The sequence below is a fragment of the Malurus melanocephalus genome, unplaced genomic scaffold (genome assembly GCF_030028575.1).
Source record: "Malurus melanocephalus ecotype Western Australia unplaced genomic scaffold, MMel_1.1 scaffold_293, whole genome shotgun sequence".
Classification (NCBI taxonomy): domain Eukaryota; kingdom Metazoa; phylum Chordata; class Aves; order Passeriformes; family Maluridae; genus Malurus; species Malurus melanocephalus.
Window position 1 is genome coordinate 865,875 of NW_026623525.1, and position 26,017 is coordinate 891,891.

The 26,017-nt window shown below is 42.0% G+C and overlaps 1 protein-coding gene across 1 annotated transcript in view; it reads left to right on the top strand.

Annotated features, from left to right (window-relative positions):
* Positions 1–1,493: 1,493 nt before the first annotated feature.
* The window catches only part of RANBP3 (RAN binding protein 3), a 53,554-nt gene continuing 29,030 nt past the window's right edge, over positions 1,494–26,017 (top strand). Inside the window, exons 1-3 of the mRNA XM_057376917.1 lie at positions 1,494–1,620; positions 13,006–13,061; positions 21,103–21,306. Coding sequence (XP_057232900.1) covers positions 1,599–1,620; positions 13,006–13,061; positions 21,103–21,306 — 282 coding nt within the window. The 5' untranslated portion in view covers positions 1,494–1,598. The remainder of the gene's footprint in view (positions 1,621–13,005; positions 13,062–21,102; positions 21,307–26,017) is intronic.

Consider the following 26,017-nt stretch of genomic DNA (forward strand, 5'->3'; position numbering starts at 1 on the left):
AACCAGACACATGGTACTTGCAAAAGGAATCAGGAGCCTGGCCCTTGGATTCTGCSTTATGGTAGTGTGATAGCTTGTGAGGGATGTAGTCAAATGATGGGCACTCTGTATGCCTTTGTTAAGTGACCCTTGAAGTAATCATTAGGGGTAAAATGAGAATCATGCACTGCTCAGTTTCTACTCCCTGTGCCAGCTGTTGCTGACTAATGCTTAGAGACTGAGACCACGTAGTCAGGGGAGCTCTGGTACGCTGACAAAGGAGGCAACAAGATATGGGGCACCATCAAGAGAAGGAGAGCACTAGCATGCTTATATATTGTACTCTTTGGACTGACACTGTGACCATGTAACACCCTGGTGCACCTACATTTTGAGCAGYGTRGACTTCTGTAGAGCYAGACACCACAGAGAACAGCAAACAYTGATTTGTGGGATGGAGCAGCATCCTCCCAAAAAAATGAGAGTTTTGAGTCTTTAGGCTCAAAGGAAAAGCTCAGAAAGGTATGACCCATGACCCAAGTGAAYGGAATGAAGCTGTGTCATGGCAGGTTCAGACTGGACATTAGGCAAAGGGCCTCCAGAGGGTGGTGAAGCAYTGAACAGGCTTGCCAGCACAGTGATAACAGCCCCAAGGTTGCCAGAGTTCAAGGAGCGTTTTGACAAGGCTCTCAGGATCAGGGTGGGATTCCTGGGGTGTCTGTGCAGGGCCAGGAGTTGGACTCGACGACGCCACTCAGMATGTTTGATGAGTCAGTGCTCTGGCCAGCAGCATCCCCAAAAAGTCATGTCCCAGAGCAGGCGCTACACGGGGACTGCTGCCCCGTGACCGGCCCGGGCAGCGACACYGTGAGCGCAGGACGTGGCACAAGAGCAGCTCTGCCTGCCTGGGAGAAGGAGCGGAGGAAAAGGCCGCACACGGGACGGACACCCGCGGGCAACTGGCCCCGCTSCGGCAGCCACGGTACCCACGRYRCCCACGGCAGCGAGCGATCGGGCCAAGGGGCTCCGTAACGAACCGGCCCACAGGGACGGCACCTAGACCGCCGCCGAGCGCCTCAGGAACGAAGCGGGCCAAGGGGGCTCCGTAACGAAGCGGCCCACGGGGACAGCACCCAGAGCGCCCGCCGAGCGCCTCAGGAACGAACCGGGCCAAGGGGGAGCCGTAACGAACCGGCCCAGAGGACAGCACCCAGAGCGCCCGCCGAGCGCCTCAGGAACGAACAGGGCCAAGGGGGCTCCGTAACGAAGCGGCCCACGGGGACAGCACCCAGAGCGCCCGCCGAGCGCCTCAGGAACGAACCGGGCCAAGGGGGCTCCGTAACGAAGCGGCCCACGGGGACAGCACCCAGAGCGCCCGCCGAGCGCCTCAGGAACGAACAGGCCCAGGGGACAGCACCCACACCGCCGCCGAGCGCCTCAGGAAGCGCGGGCCCCGCGCGCACACAGCGATCCGGCCGGGCCGGGCCAGCCCCGCCCCCTGCGCATGCGCGCTGCCGCCCGGAGCCGCCGTCAATCGGGGCGTACGCGGCGCGCGGGGCCCGCGGTGAGCGGTGCCGTCCGGCCGCGCGATGCATTGTGGGTGCGGCTGAGGAAGTAAAATGGCGGACCTGGCGAACGAAGGTAGGTGGGAGGTGTCGGYGTCGCTACCCTGGCTCACACCGGCTCCGCGCTGCCGTGAACTTGGCCCGGCCCTGGCCCGACCTTGCTGTGCGCGTTCAGGGGCGCGCCCGGGAGCGCCACCTCCCCGCGGCCGTCCCGGCCCCTGTGAGGCGAGCGGCCGGACAAAGGGAGCGCCTCGGCCGGGCCACCGCGCTGCCCGCGAGGCGGAGGCGGAGGGAGCCGGGCTGGGGCTGCGTCCTCAGGTGACTCCTGCGGATCGGTGGCTCCGGGCTCGCGATGCGGCGACTCCCGGGGCCGGCGGTCAGCGGCGGGTCGGTGCTCCCTGGAGGCGGACAGCGGGCCTGGCGCTGGGCACGGGCCCTGGAGCGCGGAGCGAGCGCTGCATCTCGGGCCCGAGYAGGCTGTGAGCCGCTTTGTGCCCTGCCTTGTCCACTTGCTTTTTGGAATTACTGTCTACAACTTTAGCACCACTGTAAATCTGTCCTTTAGTTACASTCATGTTAATCCTACCTTTTGTTAAAGGATTAGTAGAAGGGTTTTGTAAACCAAGATGGGATATCATAGTTGATGTATTTCATTTTTTGAAGCTGAAAACATCAGAGGTTCACAGTAAGGTGGCTTCACTTTTTCTTTTTTTTCCTAAAGAGCATTAGGAGAACCTTGGCTGCAATACTCGAGTATTTGGATATTCTGCCCCAAGGGGTTTACAGTGATGTTTTAAGTGGCAGGGGGGTATCTCTGTTTTGCCTTTGGGAATGACTAATGTCTCTTAGTTTTTRGCAAAAGCCAGCTTGCCCTCTGTCTCTTTGTTTCTCATCACTCTCAGCTAATGGGAGAGGGAAAGAAATGCCCAGAGGGAGGTGAATGGAAGTGTGTGTGAGGCTCCTTCTTTAAGACTTTCTTACATTTGAACGCTGTATCAGTGGCATTTACTGTTCTGATATTAATATTAAACAAGAGGAAGTAAATAAACGTTGTAGGTGCAGCCTTTGAAGATTAAGCCTACAAGCAGCTAACAATATACAAGTRTACTTAAGTTAGCAAATCCTGTGATGCAGCATATCCTGGGCTGTTGGCTTCCAGACTCATGAGGAGTTGTGGTGCCCAAGGAGGTGATAAGTGGTCTTGACAGTGGTAGTAGCCAAATCTGTAATGACTATTTGTGAGAAACTTAATGTCAGTATTTACTTTATATACTGCCATTATAATGAGTTATAACCCATTTAATAGGTTATTTTGTTATTTTAGAACCAGAATATTAGCAACAGCTATCTTAAATCATGCAAGCCCATCATTTTACCTCCCTGTTCTGTGGGGGAACATTAAGTTTACCAATTTTTGTTATTTGATGATGACTTGTCGTGTGTTTCTATCTCTACTTCTGTATTTCTGCAGGGTCTTACACACTTTCTGGGATGGCAGTGGGAGTGTGATCCCATCCTTACTACCCTTTCCTGCCTCCAGGGACTTACCTCACCTGTAAACCTCTTTAGCTTATATTTGCATATCCTTCCAGAGTTTCTGCCTTCATCTGTTGCTGTTCTGTTTCTTCTTGTGATAAATAAGAATGTGATACCATCTTTTCTCCAATTAAGCCAAATCAGCTTGCTTTGCAACTGTTGTCTCCTGCTCTTTCTAATATCATTGACTGTTGCTAGTTTGCTTCCCTCCAGTTCCATTTTTGAGGCGTATGTTCTTCGTATAACAGTGGAAATACATGCAGTTTCTGGAATCTGCATTTTTCTGCTGAAATGCAGAGAATTCTGTAATCTTTCTACTTACCTAATTTGGAGTCTCTGCCATGGCAAAGATCTTCTCTGATGACTGTTTTCTCCTCATTCTTAAACACATCAGTTAGTTTTATTTTTCCATTATTTAGGTGAATGGTTAACTTCCTTGTGCCTGTGTATTTTCATATGAGTATTTGAAGTAACTGTTTTGGTACTGATGATTTTTTGACCTTCTGCTTCATCTTGATCTTCTGTTGTTTATAGTATTTGATAGCTAAATGATCATATTCACAAAAAAGTGTGATTACAGCAAAGTTCTTAACGTTCCTTAATCTTGATTGATCTGTACAACAGTGCTGTCACAATCATACTTTGTTGTGAAGTGTGAAGCTAATTTTTCTTTGATATGTAGTAGGCAYAAGTACCTAGAATAAGGTTTCAGTCATTCTTGTGGACTGGTTTTGTTTTTATTGTTTAGATAGTCTGTTCATGCAGTTGAAACACAAGATTCTTACCTGTTTGATTGCTGCAACAAACCTTCTTCTGGTCTTGAAAAGCGTTGAGTTTCATGCTGCCAGTGTCCCCTCATTTTACTAGTTAAAAACTCTTACTAGCAAAACGCTTTTAACCTGTAACTTTTACCATGACACCCCTCTTTCAATTCATTAATTAGTGTTTCTGTTTCCAACAGCATATTCGTTATCTTTACCTTCTAGGTTCTGGTATTGAATGTCTTATATCACCGCTGAACTGTCTGTATTGACTCCAAGAAACCATTCTACCAATGTCCCTTGCAACTTCARACTATTTTAATGGATGATCTTTCTGTGATGCATTTCTTCAAAGCTACAAGCATTTCCTCTAATAATGACTTCTTTTCTTAATTCTTACTGTTCCTCAAATATTTTTCATTCGCTTGTCTTTCCTTTGTTTCTAGTCAGTAGATGAATCTGCTCCCCTACTTCTTTATACTGGGATGATGGCCAGCTGTATATTGACAGAAGAAAGTTGTTGCTTTAAGGGGTCCTCTGTTGCATAGAAGGGGGCTGAATGACGAGATAGTCCCAGTGCCACTTTCCAAAGAAGTTGGTACTGTGAAATTTCCGAGGAGCAGAGTCTGGTCTTGGCATTGCCTGTCATGTTGAGAGATGAGCTGTTGAGTGTGGAGCTAGTGAAGAGGAGTCACTTCTCCCTAGCTGTGTGAAGTTTGATTGACTGTGCTGCTAGGATTTAGTGACATTGTGATAAAGGCTTTGGGGACTGTCATTGTGAGGGTGATGCTTGAAAACCAGGATTTTAGAATAGTAGGCACAATTKTTATTGTTATTAATGTCTAAAGTAGTTACTAAATGTTCTTAGAAACTTTCTCTGAATTCTTTGGTAYTTCACTGCCACATGGGTGAAGTGTCAGTTTTAAGATAATCCAGGTAGAATACCAAAGAGAACCAGCATTTCCTGTCTATTCCTGTAGATTCATGGGCACCTGAATGCTTTTCTCATTAACTACAGCTAATACACAACTAGTAATTTCCTTTTCTATAACTTACTGCTGAAGCTGCACTTTAAGATAACAGGATCCCCTTGTGTGGGGAATRAATTACTTTATCTTTTCAATGGCTGAAAGGTGATACATACTTTTCTCAGGGCTAAAATTTGATGAATGTGTTCACATTTCCCTTTCAGGAGTGTCTGCAACTTACTTGGCTTTATGAAATTACTGAGCATAAAGTTCACAATCATAACAGGTTTACTGTATGTAACTGCCTTAATTTAATTAGAGGCCATCACTGCAGGAAGGGTTCTGGAGATCCTGGTCAATGGCAAGTTGGATCTGAGTCAGCAGTGCCCTGGAGCCAGGAAGGCCAACTGTGTCCTGGGGGACATCTGGGGGGACATCCTACGGTCACCTGGCCAAGGGAGGGCATTGTGTCTCTGCTCTGCACTCGGGCAGCCTCACCTTGAGTTCTGAGGGCAGTTTTGGGCACCATAGTATATAAAAACATTAAGCTAACAGAGAGGGTCCAAAGAAGACCACAAGGATGGGGAAAGGTGAGAGGAGAAGCCTTATGAGGAGCTGCTGAGGGGACTTGGTTTGTTCAGCCTGGAGAAGGGGAGACTGAGGGGTGACCTCAATGCAGTCTTCAGCCTCCCCATGAGGGGAAACTGAGGGGCAGACACCAATCTCTACACTCTTGTGACCAGTGATGGAGCTTGAAGAAACCAGCATGAAGCTGAGTCGGCAGGTTTAGGTTGGGTACCAGGAGAAGATTTTCCACCCARAGGGAGGTTGAACACATAAGGCTTCTCAGGGCAGTGGTCACAGCACCATACCTGAGTTCAAGAATTGTTTGGACAATGTTTTCAGTCATRTGGTGGCATTTTTGGGGTGGTCTGCGCAGGGCCAGGAGTTGGACTCAGTGTTCCCTGATGGGTCCCTTTCAGCTCAGTTTATTCTGTGATTTTATGAAATGCACAGAAGGTGAGCAAACAGAAGCAGTTCCTTTCAGACTAATCAGTGTAATTTCTTGGCCAGACTTGTAGGATGCTAACATTGCTTCTGTGCTGCGCTTGTGTTTCTGGTCTGTTTGTTTTTTTTCTTTTCCTTATGTTTATTTTACTCATTTCATGGTAGCTTTTGGACAGAGGACAGTCAGCTGTTAATTTGAGGGATAATGTGGCACTCACCACTGACTTGTTTGCGGACTCTAAAAACAAGACTTTTTTTTTTTTTCCTATACAGACTTCCGATGGATTAGTGGGTGCAAAGTTAGGCTGAGTGAYATGTCCTAATAATTCATACCCAGACTCCATGAAGATCTATTTGATTGACAAGATAGAGCTATCTMAATGCTTTAATACTTTTTTGTTAACATTTTTTGGAATTCGTTATAAATGCTTTMTCTACATTGCAAGTAGTTGGTCTACCTCATGGCTTTCTTTTTCCTCTCATGTGAAAATAAGCTAGTTTTTCTTTTCTGACTTGTTATATTTGCAGAAGTGTCTCTTTTCCCCATGTCACTTGTAGTCATCATGACATCACTTGTGAAGTTTGGCAATAAATGATCCAGTTGTGTTTCTCGTTCTTTGACATGAAGTATGGCTGGATCTTTCTTGTGGAGGTCTTTTTGCAGATCAGCTCTTGGTGTGGCAGCTTGCTTTTTGCTTTGAGTCTATTCTTAGCTATTTAAAGAGAATCTTTTGTTATCAACACTTTTAGAATTTTATAGYGCCACAAATTGTCTGTATCTCTACRTATRTTATATTTAGCATGATTATTCTGTTTGTAATCTAAATGGTAAAAAATCCCCAAGAACATATTTTGTGGTGTTCAAYGTTCCAATAAGCATAACTAAACCTAACTTTGAACTTTAGTTTTCTTGACTCTCAGAAAAGTGTTTCACAAGTGTTAAATTACCACTCTGAGTATTTTCAGTCAATTAACAGCTAATTGCTGTTCTTTTTAACACTCATTTATTGTTCACAGGACTGGTACACTTTCTGTCAGGTAGTGTATTACAATRAATTACAGTTGGAGTAGCTATTCTCAATTTTTATGCTTCTGGTGTCAAAGAGTGCTTTTTGAAATTCAAGCAAGGACTCACTTGCCAGGAAGTTGCACTGTAGGTTTTTTTTTCCCTGCCTCATGTATTTTTCCATGTAATCAGGCACTATTGCATTTCTTAGTGTAATTTGCAGTAAATTTAAAAAGAAAAAGTATTTGAATATTGTAGTTCTTAGCTTTAAAAAGAAATTATCTTAATAGCCTGGCTACARCAGATCTGGTGAGGTCTTGAAAGTTGTTCTCATGACATGGTTTCTTCTRAAATTTAAAGATTAACATGAATCACCAAGATATTTGGTGATCTGGGTTGCATGTCCTGTGAGGAGACTGGGCATGTTCAGCCTGGAGAAAGGAGTCTTAAGAGAGGTGCATTTGGCACTTATCAGGGTCTATGAGTAGGTTATTAGAGAGACAAACCCCGGTCCATCAGAGCAGTGTATGTTGGAAGGACAAAAGAAAAAGGGTGAGAGGTRGAATGAGATGTTCAGACTGGAAATAGGGGAAAGGTTGGGTTTTTGTGGTGGTAGTGGGTTTTTTTCACTGTGTGGACAGTCAAGTATTCCTTCCCAATATCCCATCTCTCCCTGCCCTCTGGCAGTGGGAAACCATTCCCCCTTGTCCTGTCATTCCAGACTCCTGTCCAAAGTCCCTGTCCAGCTCTTTTGGAGCCCCTTTAGGCACTGAAGGGCCTCTAAGGTCTCCCCAGAACCTTCTCTTCCCCAGGCTAAACCCCCAGGTCCCCCAGGCTGTTCCCAGAGCAGAGGAGCTCCAGCCCTGGAGCATCTCCATGGCCTCCTCTGGACTCACCTCAGCAGCTCCACATGCTGCTGCTGTTGTTCCCCAGTTCTGGAGGCAGCTCTTCTGGTGGGGTCTCACCTGAGTGGGGCAGAGGGGCAGAGTCCCACCCCTCTTGTGCTGCCCATTTTGGGGGATYAGCCCAACACATGGGAGATTTSTGTGTGCCAGTGSYCATGGCTGGGGCATGTTGAGCTTCTTATTCACCTGCACCCACAAGTCCTTCTCCCCAGGCCTTTTCCCAGTCCATTSTCCACCCAGCCTGTATTTGTGCTTGGGACTGCCCTGAGCCACATGCAGGAGTTACACTTGGCCRTGTGAAGTTCTTTAGGTTTGCACAGTCCCACCTCTCCAGCCTGTCTGAATGGCATTCCTTCCTTCCAACACATCAGCCACACCACACAGCTTGGTGTCATTGGCAGACTTGCTGTGGGCTCCCCSCTCCATSSCACTGTTCATGTCACCAACAAAGATACTAAACAGWGCTGGTCGCAAACTTGGTTTCCAYTTGGCTGYTGAGTTATTGACTGCAACTATGAGTGCAACCATCAGCCARTTCCTTATTCAGGAAGTGGTCCATCTGTCCAGTTTAAGGACAAGGATCCTATGRGACAGTGTCAAATGTTTTGCACAAGTCCGGATAGACTATTGRTTGCTCTTCCCTTCACCAGCACTGTAACACTATCATAGAACCCCACCAAATTTGTCAGGCATAGTTTGCTGTAAGTGAAGTCACTCTAGCTCTTACCAATCACCACCTTATTTTCTATGTGCCTTAGCACAGTTTCCAGGARGGTCTGCTCCACAATCTTGCCAGGCACAGAGGTGAGGCTGGCCAGCCTATAGTGCCCCAAGTCTTCCTTTTCTCTCTTTTTGRAAATAGGGGTTATGCTTCCCCTTTTCTGGTCACTGGGACCTTCCCCAGATGGCCACAACTCATCAATGAATGGAGAATGGCTTAGGCACTTCTCTGACAGTTCTTTTGGACTCATGGATGCGTCTCATCAGTTACCACGGACTTGTGCACCTTCAGCTTCTTTAGATGGTCTCAAGCCTGTTTTCTTGTAGCAGGTGGTCCTTCATTCTGCCAGTCCCTGCTGATTTGCCTTTTATAACTCGGGTGGACTGTTTGGAGCACTTCTTGTTGAAGACAGAGTTAAAAACATCATTGAGTACCTCAGCCTTCTCCATACCCACAGTAACCAGGTCTCCTGTTTTCTGTTGGAGAGGGCCCACGTTTTTCCCAGCCTTTTTAGCACCAACTTACCTACGAAGATTTTCTTGTTGCTCTTGACCCCTTGGATTTTTTTTTTTTAATAATGAGTCATTTCATGATGCAGTAAAGGTATGACACCTTGTGGCTTCCAGAGGTGCACCAGCTGCTCTGGTTGTATTTATTTGAATGGATGTTTTGTCTAGCTGTGGGAAACATGGCTGACAAGGGAGATTTTGCCATAGCCACTAGTGGTCAAGTATCTAGGTTAAAAATCTCATATTAAATAGTATRTATGACTTGAAGATTATATCTCTGTGTGTGCTATTGAGGTAGTATTTTCTGTTTCTGATATTCACAGCTCATGAATGAAGTTCAGCAGGTTTAATAGTACATGTTTTTCTGATAGCACATAGGGCATTTATCAATAGTTAATGACTTGATGATAAAATATGTTTAAGAAGTTTAGCCTGTGAAAGCCAGCTCTTGAGGTTTTTGTAGTTACTCATGCAGGTTGGAATATCTGTWACGTGAATAAACTGCAGGAAGGAGTCCTGTGGATTCAGCTGGTTTTCAGTTGTGGATTCAATTTGATTTGACAGCCTAAATCCATTCAGGTTTGTATGAGTTCCAGATCTTGAGATTGGAGTGGTACCATCTTGAGACTGGATGCTAATTACTGAAGTTTCGCTTTCTTTCTTACATGCTTGGACTTTATCTGAACACCTTTATCAAGGCTGATTTGGTTAGGAAATTAACATTTTTTTCTCTAGATATTTATTTTACCATGTTTCTCTCTGCTTCTGAAAATAACAAGCAAGTCTGTTCCTCAGTTTTTGAGAGCTGTGTGCTCTGACTGCTCACCTCTTGGTGAAGGAGATCTCATGTTCTCTTCCATGCATTATACCTGAAGTTGAAGGTTTTCCCTTCATATATCTTGCTTTATTTTCTTTTTAAGTTGCTGATGTTTTGTGAACCTGGCAGTTCCATTTTACCATAGGTCATCCTTCAGACACCCTGGTGGAACAAAAGCATGCACCTTAAATGAGAACGTGACCATCTGGCCTGGAGGTTGACTGATACAAATAACAGTGTAATTCTTGTTTTGGGCCAGTACTTGACCTGAGAAACTGAAGAACTACCTAACCATCTGCATTTTTGACCTGCAAAAAGAAAACCTGGTATGGTGGTTCTTCAGTTSATAATGAAACATGATACGTGTCAGTGCTTTTGCATGGAAAAAAAAACATGACTAGAAATAGGAACCGAAAGCTGGGGCTGTACATTGGAATTGGAAATTTGACATTAGAGTTCTTTTACCAAGCACAGAAATGGATGATTAAGGGCAGTAATGCTTTGCTTTTGATGCCTTCAATGAAAATGTTCACCCAAAATTTAAACAAGGCTTAGAAAAGTACACAGTATTTAATGAAGGTGATCAGATTAGGCAATCCACTGATCCCACTTGCCTTGGGCTGGAATTAGGGAGACATTTCCATCATTGTGGTCTTGTTGCAGTCTTCAGGAAGGGCACAATGAACCTGTGTTCCTGTGTCTTGCTCCTGAGTAAGTGCAGGTACARTTGGTAGCTGTGAGTGCCTGCTGTCTTATTGACATTCCTGACCYTGTCAACTGGTCTCACAGTCAGCAAGAGCAGGAGTGAGATTCCTGGACCTTGAGTATTGGAGGACTGTGTTWCTTCGGTGGACAAAGACTATCAAATGTTGCACAAGTGTTCCCTTTTTCAGGTTGACTAACAGGCCTGGCCATARTTTGCTTTATTAGATACTTTTGCCATTCTCATTTGTCATAGCTGGACACAATCTCAAATAGCTGGAGTATTTTTACTCTCTTTTATTCTTTGGTTATTTAATCTAATTTTCCTGTGAGCTTTCTGCTGTTCCCAGCATCTGTCTTCTTTTTTCCTGAGTGCTTAGTTTTCAATCAGTGGACTCCATCTCCGGTTTTGTTGTGTTACTTTACATCAATTTTTCTGGCTACCTATTCCATCTTTCACCAGCTGTCCCATGCTTCCTCTGTACTTTGCATTGTTGTTGGATCTGCTTTTCTTTGTTTCCTTTCTTCTCTCTCTGTACTTCAGTCTTTTATTACACACTAGACAGACAAGTAGTTTTTTTTTGTTCTGTGCTCCTTGGTATTTATGGAATTTGGTGCAGGAGTCTCTTGTAAGGTGTGCATGATGCAGTCAAATCTCACATTCTGGTAGATCTCCATCTTGACTGGTTTGGCAGAGGGCATGCTACTTGCTGCTGTAGCACTAAAGTGTACCACACATATTAAGAAATAAATAGCACTTTGAAGTCAGGAGTTAAAAGCTTGGCTATTGTATCAGTGAAGCCTCCCACAGGCAGGTTATACTGAGGCCAAGGGAATGAAAAGGGATCCTTGGCTTCTTTCAATACATTCTGTTTTTTAGGACAGRTTTCCCAGTTAAGGGTCTGTTGATGATGTTGATTAGTTGGTAGATAGTTTTCACTTTTGAAATGTATTGTCTGCATTGCTCGTATTAGTAAGCATTTTTAAGATTCAGCAGTATTTGATGGATAGATGAACTTAAAAAATAAAGGGAAAAAATGAGCAGGCAAAATGATGTCGTAAGTARCTTAATTTCTTGATTAATATTACCTTTTGTAGAACAAGTTTTGCCAGTCTTGCAAGATCAGTCTTGCAGTGTTTTGTTTTTGCTGGATTATCTCTTTGAGTTAGAGCCACAGGAAAGTAGAAAGAAGCTCTTTCACTCTCACAATTTAATGCACAGTTCTTGTAATAATTTTTGTTATTTCATGTATGTCAGCTAAAGTTTCACTTTTCATTTCAGCCAAACTGATCTAAAACCCGCGGTTCCCAAATGGACAAGTTCACCTCTTTTTTTCTTACATGGTGATCCTAGTGCTTTACTGATGCTGCAACTGATTTATGGAGGATTTTGTGATACTCTTCTTTTTTTAACTTCAAGTTAATTCTTCTTGATGGCTTTATATATATATATATTTTTTTTTCTTTTTTTTGCAATGGTAGCCTTTCAAGTTCTGAAAGCTTTAAATTTTTTTATTTTTATAAATGTCCAGACTTGTTTATAAGACTGGATAATTGCAAGGGTGAAACTTTTTGGTTAATKTCTTGGCAAATCTAGCTCTCCCCAAGTCTCATTTTCCAGACTAAAAGACAGACTGAAATATTGTACTCATCTGTAGCCCTACAAACATACAGGAGAGCTGCTGACTGCATAGTGTGCAGYTTCTCTTCAAATATAACTCACACACAAGGTGCATCAGTTTGTTGAACTCTCAGGAAATCTCACCTCTGCTTTATCATACGCACTCTCCCACTGTGTATACTTCTGTCATTCAGGACACTGAGGTAGTTGTGAAATCTCCAGGGACAATGGAAATATAGACTCTATTCTAGACATTAATTCTGTTCTTATAGGCGAGATGCTGATGTGCTTATTTAGAAAATAGCATCCTGTTAATATTTGATTCAGAGCTTTAAGATGAAAGCACGTGTGCTCTTAAATTATGTAGAAAAGACTTGTTCCTCTGGTTTGAATTTTAGACCTGCAGATGCTGATTTAAGACCATTCTAAAGCTTTCWATGATAATGAAATACACGTGTAATCAAGTATCCTTGTTAGGTGACCTTTTAGAAAGGGGTATGTTGGGGTGTACAACAAACTCCCTCTTCATTACTGTGTGAGGATGGGGAAGGGGATGGGGAAGGAGAAGCATCTAGTTCAGCAGTTCAGCTAGTGAACTGCTGCAGCAAAGGGTTTTATCATTTCGATGTACCAGAGAGCAGTACAAGTACTAGCTTGAAATAGATCTCAAGGGGACACACAAATAGTTTTAAGGAGAACAACACAACTAATATCGGAAAACACTCCTTTTTACTGTTGAAGATCAAGTCCTTATAAATATGTGTTGCCAGGAGCTAGTAGAAACAATATGTGTAATTGAGATTTAACTGGTTTAGGGCTTCATTATTGGTAAAAGCATCGTAGAACATGACATAAYAGTCAATATGAATGTGGTTGGAAAAAACCCCAATGACTTCTCTTTTTACAGAAAAGCCTGCCATTGCTCCACCTGTCTTTGTATTTCAGAAGGATAAAGCACAGAAGGTAAGGAGATGTTGATACTTCTTTTTGTTTTGTTCTTAGCCCTGACTCCTTCCTTCCATGGTGATCAGCCTTTTGTCTATATTGTTGTGAAGYTGAAGATGGCTGATAGAGCATTAACATTATTAATGGGCATAGGGCAAGCAGGTACTAGAGGGCTAAAAATGAGAAGATGTAAGATAGTTTCACAGTACAGAAGATGGACTGATCTGGGAGAAAAAATATCTGTGAAGGTGTCTCTTGAGCATGTGGCAGAGGAGTGCTGACACTTGAGTTGCATGACAAAGCTGCAAAAATTCTTTTTCTAATAATAGGGTTAAGATAAAGCAAAGAAAACTGGTCTAGATAATTGCTTTTCATCTCAGCATATTTAAATGTTGTATCTTTGGTCAGTAAACTGTGAAATATCTGTTTGTCTTGGGAAATTCTGTTCCCTCATCTCAATATTTTATGGTATTCTGTCTCATTAACAGTAAGAGCTATTAAGATTTATGAGGGAAAAAATCAAGGTTACTTCTGTTTCTGTTGAAGATGGTGGGARCCAAGAGAAGTGTRCAATACACTTTCTGTTGGATCACTGGATTGTTTCCTTATCTGTGGAGTCAGAAATGTTTGAATTGAAATACTGAGCCACTTTTCCATTGRTAGCTTTTCTTTGGTTTGGAACAAGTACCAGACTCAAGCTTTTTACAGGTTCAGTAGACATATTCCTCAGGAGGAACTTGAAATCTTTTCTCACCTTGGAAAGGATTTAAGTCTGCTGTCCTCCTAATATTAGCTAATCAAATTAAATCTGCCAGAGAGTAAGTACTTTCAAGACATTCTTTCAATTACACTTTTTATAATGACTGTTTACATATACTTTGGAATGGAGTGGTAGTGTTTGCACTGCCAATTTGGATAATTTYTCCTTTTAGTAAATAGTTCCCAATCACCGACTGTTTCTTAGACTGTTCTGAAGTTCCTTCTGAGTTGCATCATGGTGAGTGTTCTCTGCAGGTTTTCTTTAGCCTGGCAGTGGTGATCATAGCAGTGTGCAATCCAGGCAGAGAAACATGGTCCTGTGTCCTTTTCTGCTGGCCTGGTCTTTACATGCCAAGATAGCAGTTCTTGTGCTCTCAGGTTCGTTCATGTTGTACCTTTGCTTCTGCACACCTCCAGAGTCCTGCACACTCAATGCCTTTGCCATTAGGCTATGCAGACTCCTGCATCAGTCTGTGAGACACATCTGTTGCATTCTGATAGGTCTCAACAAAATATTTATAAAAATGCATTAATTAAAGGCATAATGTATTTTGGGGCTGACAGAGGATCCAGGGAGGGAGGTCTATGATTTASTCTTCCCATCTGCCTCTGAGGATGSTGAAGTGATGCTGARCAGATAGCTGTRTTCAGGACAGCCTTTACATGGGCACAGACAGAAAGTCTGGCTTTGTTGGGTGGAGGGTCTGTGGGTTCCTGAGCATCTTGAAGGCCACAAGGGTTGGAGAGAAGTTATAAATTGATCTAAATGCCAAGTTGTGATGCTGTCAAGGGTTGCCACTGTCGCTTTGGGCATGGAATAAATCTAGCTTTGCTGGGGAATAGGGCTTGYTCCTTGAAGTAGATCAGAGAGTCTGGTAGTAGCATCTGTCAGCTGCTAATTTTCAGAGTATAACAGACATAAATGCTTATGCTAAACTGTGTATTGTGTGGAGATGTTGGAATTTTTTAAAGGAGAAGAGAGGGGTGATTATTATTTTTAGTAGCATTTATTGTGGTGCAGAGAAGGACTTGTAGAAGCATCCCTGCTGTGGTTCTTGCAGTTTGATTAAATAAACAGCTTGTTGCTTATGCCAGTAGCTKGTTTTTGTAGTATAGATGCAATAGTAATATAGTCAGAACGTGATGCTGTGAGCCATTTAATCTGTGCTGTATGTGTTAGAACCTAGCTTTCAGGCCAGCTTTAATCACCTTAATTAAGGAAAAGTGCCTTAGCTTATATACTAGTTGAAATCTTTTACCGTATTTTCAGAAAGATGTAATAGCTAAGTGTTCCCGTTAAGAGTTAACTCTGTTACTGTTTGTGTAAAAGGTGCCTGGTTAAGTGCATTGCCTGCCTCAAAAGACTATCCTTGTATTAACGTTAACAAGGAACRCCTGTGAACAGAGGAATTTTTTCTAGAGCAATGTTTTAACGAAAATTCAAAAGTAACTTCAAACTAGTTGAATATGAAATTTCTCTATGTAAATTACAATTTTAATTTAGCAAAATGTCTGTCTAGTCAAGTCACTTTTTTCTGTAAGCCATTTTAGTAGAGGCTTTTTAGTGCTGACACAGCAGTCTGACAGTAAGCTGAGGGGGAGAAAAARCACTGTATTGTGTATTCAGTTAAGTGTCTGTGATGGTTATTTATATATTTGCTTAGTGTTTGTCCACATGAACCTGGACATCCTGAGCAGAATTATTTTGTTGCAGCATGTATGGATCCTCTCAGTAGTACGGCTGGGTTGATACAATTCAGTGGTCTTACCTACTTGTCTGGAACAAACAGTGTCTACTATTCAGTGAAACAATGTTCTTTTCCTAGAAATCTTGATTTGAATTTGTGCTTAGAAGGTGTCAGACATCTTCCAAGGGTCAAACGAGCACTGTGAAACACTGGAGGCTTGGGGCAGAGTGGCTGGAAAGCTGCCTGGTGGACACGTAGTGCCTGGTAGTGCTGATCAACATCAATGAGCCCAGGTGGGCAAGCAGGCCAATGGCACCTGGCCTGTACCAGCCACAGAGTGGCCAACAGGACCAGGGCAGTGACCATCCCCTTGTGCTGGGCACTGGTGAGGCCCCACCTCAAATCCTGGCTTCAATTTTAGGCCACTCATGACAAGAAAGACATTGAGGGGATGGAGCATGTCCAGAGAAGGGCAGCAGAGCTGAGGAAGGGTTGGAGCACAAATCTGATGAGGAGCAGCTGAGGGATCTGTGAGGGCTCAGCCTGGAGAAAAGGAGGCTCAGGGGGACCTTCTGGCTCTCTACAACTCCCTGACAGGAGGGGGCAGACAGGTGGGGATCAGTTCTGCTCCCAGGGAACAAGGGATGGAATGAGAGGAAATTATGTCAACTTGCACTGGGGTGAATATCCAACTTAGGTTGGATATTGGGAATTTCTTCACTGAAGGRGCTGTCCAACCTCGGCACAGCTATYCAGGACACTGGTGGAGTCCCTATCCCTTCAAGGATTTAAAAGCTGTGTGGATGTGGCACTTGGGGACATGGGTTAGTGGTGGGCTTAGCCRTGCTGGGGAATGACTGGACTCTGATCTATGGAGGAGTTTTCCAACCTTRACAATTCTATGGTTCTATGATCTTTTTCTCCACTAGGAATTGGAAAATGTTCAGCGTGTTCAAGGACAAAGTTCATACTTTGGAAATCAGTTTGGAAACTAATTTTTTAAAWGCATTTTCCAGCTAAGGATGTATACACTTGAATAAAACATCAGAACTTGCAGTTTGACATGTTTATTTAGAGGGGACAAAACGAGCATGGTGTTCATAATGCTGGCTCTTAATTTTACTTTCAGYAAGGAGGTTTGAGTTGTTTTCTTTTGCAGTTAAAGACAGGATTAGTTTGTCCTTTTTTCAGTTTAGATGTGAATTAATGGTGGATGTCAAGTTGACGGTTTCAAAATTTGAGTAGGTCTRCATTTTCATGGTTTTCATGTCTCCTTAACTCATTGAGAACTGTTTTTACAGAGTTTGAATTAGAGTCTTGCAAATATCTGAGTAGTAGCACTGCTATTCATGTTTCTGACCAGCAGAGTTTCTAGTGCTGACCAGTTGGAAAATTGCATCAGCTTAAAGACTCAAACTGTTGAGATCTGAAAGCAGTGAAGTCTGAACCTTGCTATGTTAGGCATAGAGTATTTCTGTTACTCCATTATCTGTACAAATAATGTATTTATGAACTAAGCTGTGCTTTTCACAGCACTTTTGGAATTAAATATTTAAATTAAYGGATACAACTTAGTTCTGTGCTTAATATTAGACACTTGGTTGGCTTGTGTTTCTGCTTTGAAACTGATTTTAGCTTCTGCCATAAAACATTTCATGACAAGTTTCTGGCTGTAGGTTACTTCAAGTAATCTGAAGTTAACTTTTAACATTTCTGAGGTGAAAGTATTCTGTAATTTTTGGATTGACACATTTTTAAGCAGGTATATTAGCTCAAACCAATTTAATCACTAGGTGTAAAGAAACATTTTGTCTAAAAATGCATTTAAAGTGGTGTCRTTTGTTCTGCAAGTGTGAACTGTGATAATCTGGTCTTCACTGATTGTCATCATGTAGGATCATTATGATCTCCCTAGTGACAAGTATAGGAAAAGGTAGATTCTCCACTCATATATAAAAAAAAATTTGCACTTGAAAATGAGCCTTTGTTTATGATGTAGCTTGTGCCTTGTCCTTTTCCTCCCACCAGCCTGGGTTGGGGTACTGGTAGAATGTAGAAAAGAACACTTTATTTCTAATTTGTTGTATAACTAGTTTTGATCAGTGTACTGCTTTCTATATGTGAATTGRTAGTGGTGATATTTTAAGAATGACTTTGAAAGAATATAAGTTGTGTGATACTTAGATCATGTTCCATACCAAAGTGGTACAAAGAGTTTAAGGGGTAACTTGGTCCTAAATGCAAAGGTCCTGRAGTGAATAAGGGTGTATGTTGTTAAATTGTTCTAGCTGTCATCATGGTCTTAACTATGGAATTTTAAAAATAGGTATGGAGTTGTAAAAGTGATTTAGGTGATTAGAAGATGGCATTCCCAGGTAGCCCRGAGAGCAAAATCATGAGTTTAATTTTTTTTTTTTTAGATGATACGTAAAGTAACGGTTAGTTGAAGTCCTGCTTTGATGCAGTGTTATTTAGAAATGCTTGGGTTTTGGTGGTGACTAGATGACTAGAAAACGTTTTTCATGCTATGGCCATGGTTTCCAGGTTTAGGATGGTGGCAGAGAGSCAGAGAGAGAACTGTGAATGAACTAATTTGTGTATGTAGAGGCAAAGCATTCCCTTTCCCAGTCTGTCTCAGCAYTGTCAGCATGGCTGCCAAGAGGCTTTGTTAGGGTACAACACCATTCAAGTGGGTAAGTCCATAGTATACTTAAAGGGTTAAAATTGGTGCTTAAGAGTTCATAATTGTKAATATATTGCTATACTTAAAAAAGCAGTCATGAAGGTTGTTTTAATTAAAGCAACTGTCATGGAGAGACAGTTGTGCAAGACAAAGCTTGGAGGAATATAGAGAGACTGATAAAGTTGAACATACAAACAAGAGTTGTCCTCTAAGCAGGTAAAAATGTGAAAAGATATACTGAGARTAGTCTTTTTAGGCCACTGGGTAGGGGTGCTAGGGTGGGGGAAATGAGGAAAGAAGTTGCAAATAGCTCAACTTAGAATTGGGAGGAAAAGCTGATCCAAGAGTGCTTGTGCCAGTCTTTATTGAAAAAGAATATTTCCTTGCCTACATTTGGTGATTGTAGTATCATGTGAGTCTTAGCTTTTAAGTAGTCCTTCATGTCTCTCCTTATTTTCTGCAATGCAGAGGAACCCAAATCTCCAAAGAGGCTTAGATGTATTTAGTCTGGGTGYGTTATTTTTAGTTTTAATAAATAGATGTTGCTTGATCTGGCTGAGCAAGGTGAATTTATGTGGGTGGCTTCCTAACACTAGTCATCTCTCTGTTGATCTTTGCCAAAGTGGTTAAGAGACAGGAACAAATTTCTGCCAAGTTCTYCCTCGAACTGTATTTTATAAGGAATGTTTTCTGTGGAGAAGAGGAGGCTCAAGGAGGGACACACTTCTCAGATGAAACATTCCAGCAAAAAGGAAGAGAGTGAACTGTTCACCAGCTCCAAAGAACTTTCAACAAGAGCTTAGATTAGAATTCATGAAGTTCAGAGACTAGGAAAAGCTTTCAATAGTATGCATGACTGAAGATTAAAATTAATTTTAAGAGTTCACAGTTTCCTTTGGATATGCTTTTTTGAGAACAGCTGTACAAACTTCTGCATGGAGCAGTTCTGATTTGATAAATCATCATATCCTTTGTTGGTCTTGTCTTTCATAACTTAAACCACATTTTATTCACAGAATTCTGAAACTTGCAGTAGTTTTTGATTAATATATTTTTTCTAATATAATTTTATAAATTTTATGTATTGGCCATGAAATTYTTATCTTGGATTCAGATATTTCTTCTAGAAGTAGTGATTAGCAATAATTATTCTTTGTTTCTTTAGTGAGTCTCGAAGTACATATTCCAGTCTTGCTTGAGAGAGAAATCAGATTTATGTGTATTTCCACTTTTTAGAATGCTTGACACCAAGTATTTCAAGTACTGAACGAGTTATTAAAATCTGTTGGATGTTTACTTAGCCTACATTAAGATGTTCTAAACCGTGTTGGTAAAAATTACATGCAAAATATTTTGTCATTTCCAGTTTTGTCTAGCMCAAGTGTGTGTTGAATGTTCTCGCCTCCTCTTCATTAATAACAATTTTCTGATCTGTAGCTAGAAGTCAGTGTAGATCTCTGGTAAGGCTCTCTTTTTTTTAATTTATACATATACTGGAGGTGCTATAACCATCTCCAGGTAGCCTTTTCCTGTTGTTCTCCCCAGCTGAAAAGGTAGGGATAGGGTGCAAGACTGCTAGATTTTATTAAATGTTTGGTGATAAACAAAATGTTGCTTTAGCTCTTCTCATAATGTGGGGTTTTAAGTTAGTGTTTGGGTCTGTTATTAACAACTAAATATTGAAGCCAGATAATTTTGACAGTACAAAAATCCAGCATCCTGAATTTTTACCTGACATCCATACTATTATCCCCGGTAAATATATTTTGACTATCTTTAGCCTTAATTACAGTAATTTCTTGCATGATAAAATCTCAGGTATTGCTGGCTTTAGTAATTGCTCCCTTATGAGGACAGGACAAGTGTTACTTGAAGAACTTGGGGCTCTTAAGATGTTGAGTGCTGCTGTTTATTTTTGAGGCTTTTGCTCACTTTCTTGCATGGACGTGGGCAATGATGAGCGTTTTTAGTCTCTCTTTTTTCTACCAAGTGTTTTTGGGAACACGCCAAGGTTGTGTGCTTCTGAATGCCTTCTTTTCCTTACTGCTTGATTTGTCAGATGCTTCACCTTAAGATGCAGGGGAGCTCAGCTCATAGATTGCAGCTGGGAGTGTATCTTTGGTCTGTCTGTTATCAATGGACTATAATTTAGTCCTTAATCACAATGCAGTTGTTTGTGATCAAAGCCTTTTTAACTTTTTCATTCTYCAGACCTGTGCAGAACATGATCATGCTAAATTTTTGTTGTACCAGCAGGGATGTGCAGCATTAAATGATGTGAAAAAATGAAAAGTCCGTGGCAGAAGTTCAKCAAATACAAATCTCATTGGGGTGCGCTAGTTATCCTGCCACCACCCACCCTGAAACAGATTGAAACTCAGTAATTTATGGAAAAAAGCATTGCTCTTACTTTTCAGATAATTCACTATCATGTGAATATGAAAGGATCCTGTGTCTTGTGTGAATGTTAAAATAATTAATTTCTGTGAGAATTTTAGAACCAACCTTGCCTACCTCAAATGTGGGCTGAAGTAATTGTCTATTTAATTTTTATGTCTGAATCTGCAGGTAAAAACTATCAGCTGTCCTTTAGTCCTTGAGAGAGGGAAGGGTTAAACCCCATTAAATCCTGTAGCTGGCAAAATCCTGTTTGCTGGGGACACATGATTTGRGTAACTTTCAAAAAGTGCATTTGCTCAAACTGATGCTTTTTGCAGGGAGTGGAAGCTAATTCTATGAGCAGGTTCCGTGTTGTGTTACACAGTTTCTATGTATTTTAATTGGTGTCTTAGCAACAAGCAGCMGCTCCTTCTGCCATACTGTGAAAACAGTGAAAWTGAAAAATGGATTAACAGATCGTCTGACTAGGACGATCGGTCTCTCATGTTGCAGCCTTGCATTGAAGGGACGTTGTCTTTTCTGCTCACAGTCCCCTGCAGAGCAAAAAGCTTTGTCGGATTCAGGCGAGGAGCCCCAGGGAGAGGTTGAGCCCCCCTACCATGATCTGGGTCACACAGAACCAGCTGGGGAGTGCGACTCTGRGCACCCTGCTCCTGCTGTGGCCTCAGTCAGTGCTACCCTGAGTCCTGCTTCTGAAGCCCAGCTTGCTYCTATTCAACAAGAACTGGCAGGGGTAAGTGTCAACCTACCAAGTACTTCTGCTCAGGGGATTAGAGGAAAAGGTCCCTTCCTCTAGGTGGAATCTGTTTCTGTTCACTGTAGGTAGTGCAAGTCAGTCTGGTTCTTTGATCTCAAGTCTTAGTCCTCTCTAAGCCCTCGTTCCAATTAGAAGAAATTAAATCTGTGAGTCTTCATAGTAGTGGAACTGTAGAAGACATGTCAAGTATTTTAAAACTTAGGGTGTAAACTGTGTTTCTTAARGGTAAGAGCACTTCTAGATGAGTGAGAAAGTGGGTCTATATTTGAGGGATTCACTTCAAGCAGTTAGAGGAGAACTCTGTTCCCTCTTTGATCCATCATGCTGCAGCTTGACAAACTGAGCAGCTAATACTGTGTCTCCACTGGCTGTCTCATGCCAACCTGTAAGGTATTTAACAGATTAAAAGTACCAAGAACCATAGCAGAGTTTTGAATTTGGGTGTTTGGAATGGGGAGGAAATCAGTACCTTGTGGAAAAGCTGTCAGTGCTCATAATTTGATTTTTATACTGGTGATGTAGCAAAATAGTTTCCAATCTTTATTGGATGACCAAATGATTGCTACTGCACAGTCTTTCAGAGCAATTTTAAGTGTTCCGATTCTTTGTGGTTTGTGGACTGTGGTTTTCTTGGCACAGGTGAGTGTTAGTTTTCATTCTGGCATCACACCCTAGGCATGTGCCCATGGCTAGATCTTTGTCTGTTAAGGCTGCTTCACCCACTCCCTTCGCCCTTTTCTTGCACTGGTTAATTTGGGGTTTTTTTTTGCAAAGAATCAGCCATTTCAAGTAAACCCGGTACTGAATGGCTTGTCTTGACAAGGTACAAATAGCTGTAGGTTAAGCACCTCTCAGTGTTCAGACTGTTGCTTGATGACSTGCAGAAATCTTTATATTTCAGTTTCTTTTCTTAAAGTTAAAATTTTCAAGAGTTAGTATTTTAAAATATAGCTGGTAAACGTGTGTGGAAAATCATGCTATGAARAGCCAGTGTCCACAAAGGAGACAAAGGGGTGTCCTGCAACTTTATTCGAATAAAGGAAGAGAGCTCAATGGGGCACATGCCCATGGGGTTTTCTCTTAGTTTCGGATGGGCACTGCCCCCTTTTATCCTAAACTCCTGGCCGCATGTTTTCTTCCTTTCCCTATTGGCTGAGGCACCAGGAAGGTTCACCCTTCCTAAGCCGCCTACCACCTATTCCACCTTGAACCTGTCATTTTCCCCCTAAGTTCAGAAACTCAGGCTTCTGCAAACTCATTGTCTCTTTCAGGAATCAAACTGTGCTCTGTAACAAACTTGCGACTTGAAGTGGAACGAGAAATTAAGATGCATTTCAAAGACATTAACGCCTATACCCTCACCCATGGAATTGTTTGACATGTCACTATCATATATCTTTTCTATCAAACATACTCACAGACTTTTATCTCAGTTGTCTGTYATTTGAAATTGCAGTGTTACTGGAACTATCCAAGAGAACTGTATTAACCAGACTTTTAGGAACACTACAGCAAATGGTTTTCGTTGTCTTGTTCTTATAGAGCAGGAACTCTTACTCCATTTAACCCAGTTCTGAAAGAAATTTAAAATCTGCAAATGTTGGGGATCATTTGCAGAAATTGGTGGTTGTACAGAACATCTGTTTCAGCATCATTCTTGACTCCATTCAATTAAATGTACAGAATTGTATGTGCTCAGTATGGGCATGTAACTGGTATGCACTGGCAAGCATGCTTTAAATTATCCCAGTGTCTTACAGTGACCCATCTTTTATCTTGAAATCTAAGGAATGTTGAAGCATCTTAAGAGCACTTGTACTGGTTTGCTGCAGTGGCAGTTTTCCTGCAGTCTTCCCAGGGCCTGGGAAGATGGACAAATTRAGATGGAAGAAGAGACACTGCATATTTCTTGTTTACTTATTTGTATACMCACAGGCAGATATTTTTGATACATGAATTCAGTGTGACCATAGGTATAGCCCCTTGCAGAGCTGGTGGTCATGTCCTATCTCTTTGCTAACCCACGCCAGCCTCCCACAACATGTGGCCATGCCTGCAAGATTCTGCTGCTTAAGAGGTTCTGGAATAACTTTTAAGCAAATCATGGCAGTTWATAATGCCTAATGTATGTGCAGTGTCTGGACTACAGACTTGCCTTACTGTGCACTGAAGTCCTTTATATATGACTTTTTGCATCTTAAAATGCATTTTCAAACATAAACACTAGACATGTACCCTTAGAGCTTTTCCTGAATTACACTGACCTTATTTGCGTTACCCAAATTCTCCTTTCCTGTCCCTGTTTCTGCTGACTGGTGTGAATAAGCAAAAACGGACATATTTGTTGAAGTTTTGAAGGTCGTCTGTTAGTTTGATGTAACAACTGAGTGAAGAATTAATGTTTGTATTTGRTTAATTACCGTGACTTACACTTTTAAAAAACAGTTGGTAGCCTCTATGAAGGTAATTTCCTTWATTAGAAATGTGTCATAATTGTAGGAGCCTCTATTTAGGCATAATTGTAACTTTACTGTAGCTGGATTTCTGAAAGCTGGGTGCAAAGGGAGTAAGTGAAAAGTGGCTTCTGCTCTTGAGTGAATAAATTCTAGGTTGGATTATACTGTTACCAGTTTAATTACCAGTTTGGTGATGTCTCATCTGCATGTGTGTCCGAAGATCTGAATGGAGATAAATTGAATCACCTTGGTGGTTTCTTACAGGATGAGATGGCYCTGCCTTCTGTTTCCGTTGTGTGGCATACTTGTGTAAAGCACATGTTGTTATAAAGTACAGACTGGGTAYGCTGAGAACAGAGGCCTGAAATGGAGAGGCTGAACTGCTGTTCCTTGTCACGAAATGTAATTTGCTYTTTTTCCAGTCTGTCAGGCTTGTCATGCATATATTCCCATTTTTTGTTTAGTCTACCCAGCTTCCTCCGAAGCCCCACTGGTAAGCAATTCTGGCTACAACGATAACAAACTTTATCATGTGGCTTCATAGAGAAGTGAAGCTTACCTTAATACAGTACATCTGTGTAGCCAAACCCCCATGGAATCTACCTGACATCTATGGGTCCAAAGCTGCATAGCTTTAGTCTCCCAAAACTCTTGGACTAGGAAGCAKGGAAATAACTTGGAGCAGATTCTCTGTTCTGCTTTGCCTTCAATAGGGTACAGAGTTGGTTTTGGATGTTGAAACTTTTTGCCCACTAAACATCRTTATGGTACATTAGTTGTGCTTGTCAGTTACCAATTTACAATTTGGTAACTGATTTGAGGCTTGTGCTATACAGGCTTGACTTTTCTTTGTCTRTGTTACCTGAGCATTGAGAATGAAACACAGATTATTAACATTCTAAATTTTTGACTTTCAGGTGGAAATCACTTGTTTATTTTTAAGGATTTTTCTTTGTAATAGAGATCTGCAGTTCTATTGATGCATTTTTTTTTTACCAAGTGTTTTCTGTTTGCTTTCAGGATTTTTGATAAAAGTTGAAACAAACTGTATATGGGACGCCACTATGTGCTAAGTGCAGTCTTTTCTGAGTTCAGATGCTGGTTGCTGAAATACTTGATATCATGGTTTTCCACTTTAGCCTCATCTTTTAGGAAACTARTGTATGTTGGCAAGGGCAGTGGCTAATAAGACCACCTTCCCCTACCATGGACTGTAGGAAGAGCCATGGATCATCAAATGTGGTGTTAACACTGCTGGGCTGATAGGTGTGTGTGAATGCAGGGGGTTGTGTTCCAGAACTGTCAGTATCTTCTTATTCTTSATGCTAAAGGTTTCAAAAGTACTCAACTGGGATGCTAGTGAGGGAGCTGTACTTTTCTATTAACATAAAACCGAAAAGCTCTTAAAGGTAAATGGATAGGCAAAGTGCAATGTAAGTGAGTTTTTATTAGCATTTTGTGGAATACTGATAGTACAGTATTATCTGGGTTCTAAATGTATGCAGTGCTAGATAGRGAGTTTTGTGCTTTCTGGTATTCTTGCACCCAAAGTATGCCTCAGATGTCAGTCCTGTGCAGAATTATGCAATCCTGTTGTGTGTCTGCCTGCTCTCAGTGCCCAACTGGCTGAACCATGGAGGGAAAAGAGCTTTGGGCCCATGAGTTGCCTTTCCTCCCCTTATCAGSCAAGCTTTGAAGTGAGACTGGGTGAAGGGGAGGTGTCTGTCTGCATGTCCTGGGGAAGGAGTGGGATGAAAGGCTGGTGTTGGACCAGGTAMATGGTCCMATATGTCAAGAGCTGTCTGAAAGGATGGTGTAGCCAAGGTGGGAGTTAGTGTATTCYTCCAGGTAATAAGWGACAGAACAAGAGGAAATGTCCTCAAGCTGCACCTCAAGTTGAACATTTAGATTGGGTATYAGGAAAAGCATGTTCCACAAAAWGGATTGTGCAGTCCTGGAACAGGCTGCCCATGGCAGTGGTGGAGCCATCATCCCTACAGGGATTTGGAAGACATGTGGATGGGGAAATTGCGGATGTGTTTTAGCGTCGGGCATGGCAGTTCTGAGGGATCTCTTAGACTTGGTGATCTTAAAGATCTCGTCAACCTAAGCAATTCAATGATTCTAGGATGTTTTGTAATGAGATGAAGATGGTGACACAGCCCTGATCACCTTCCATAGTTAAAGGAGTCTGTCATGGGGTTATTTTTTGCAGGAGCAAGGGAGATTGT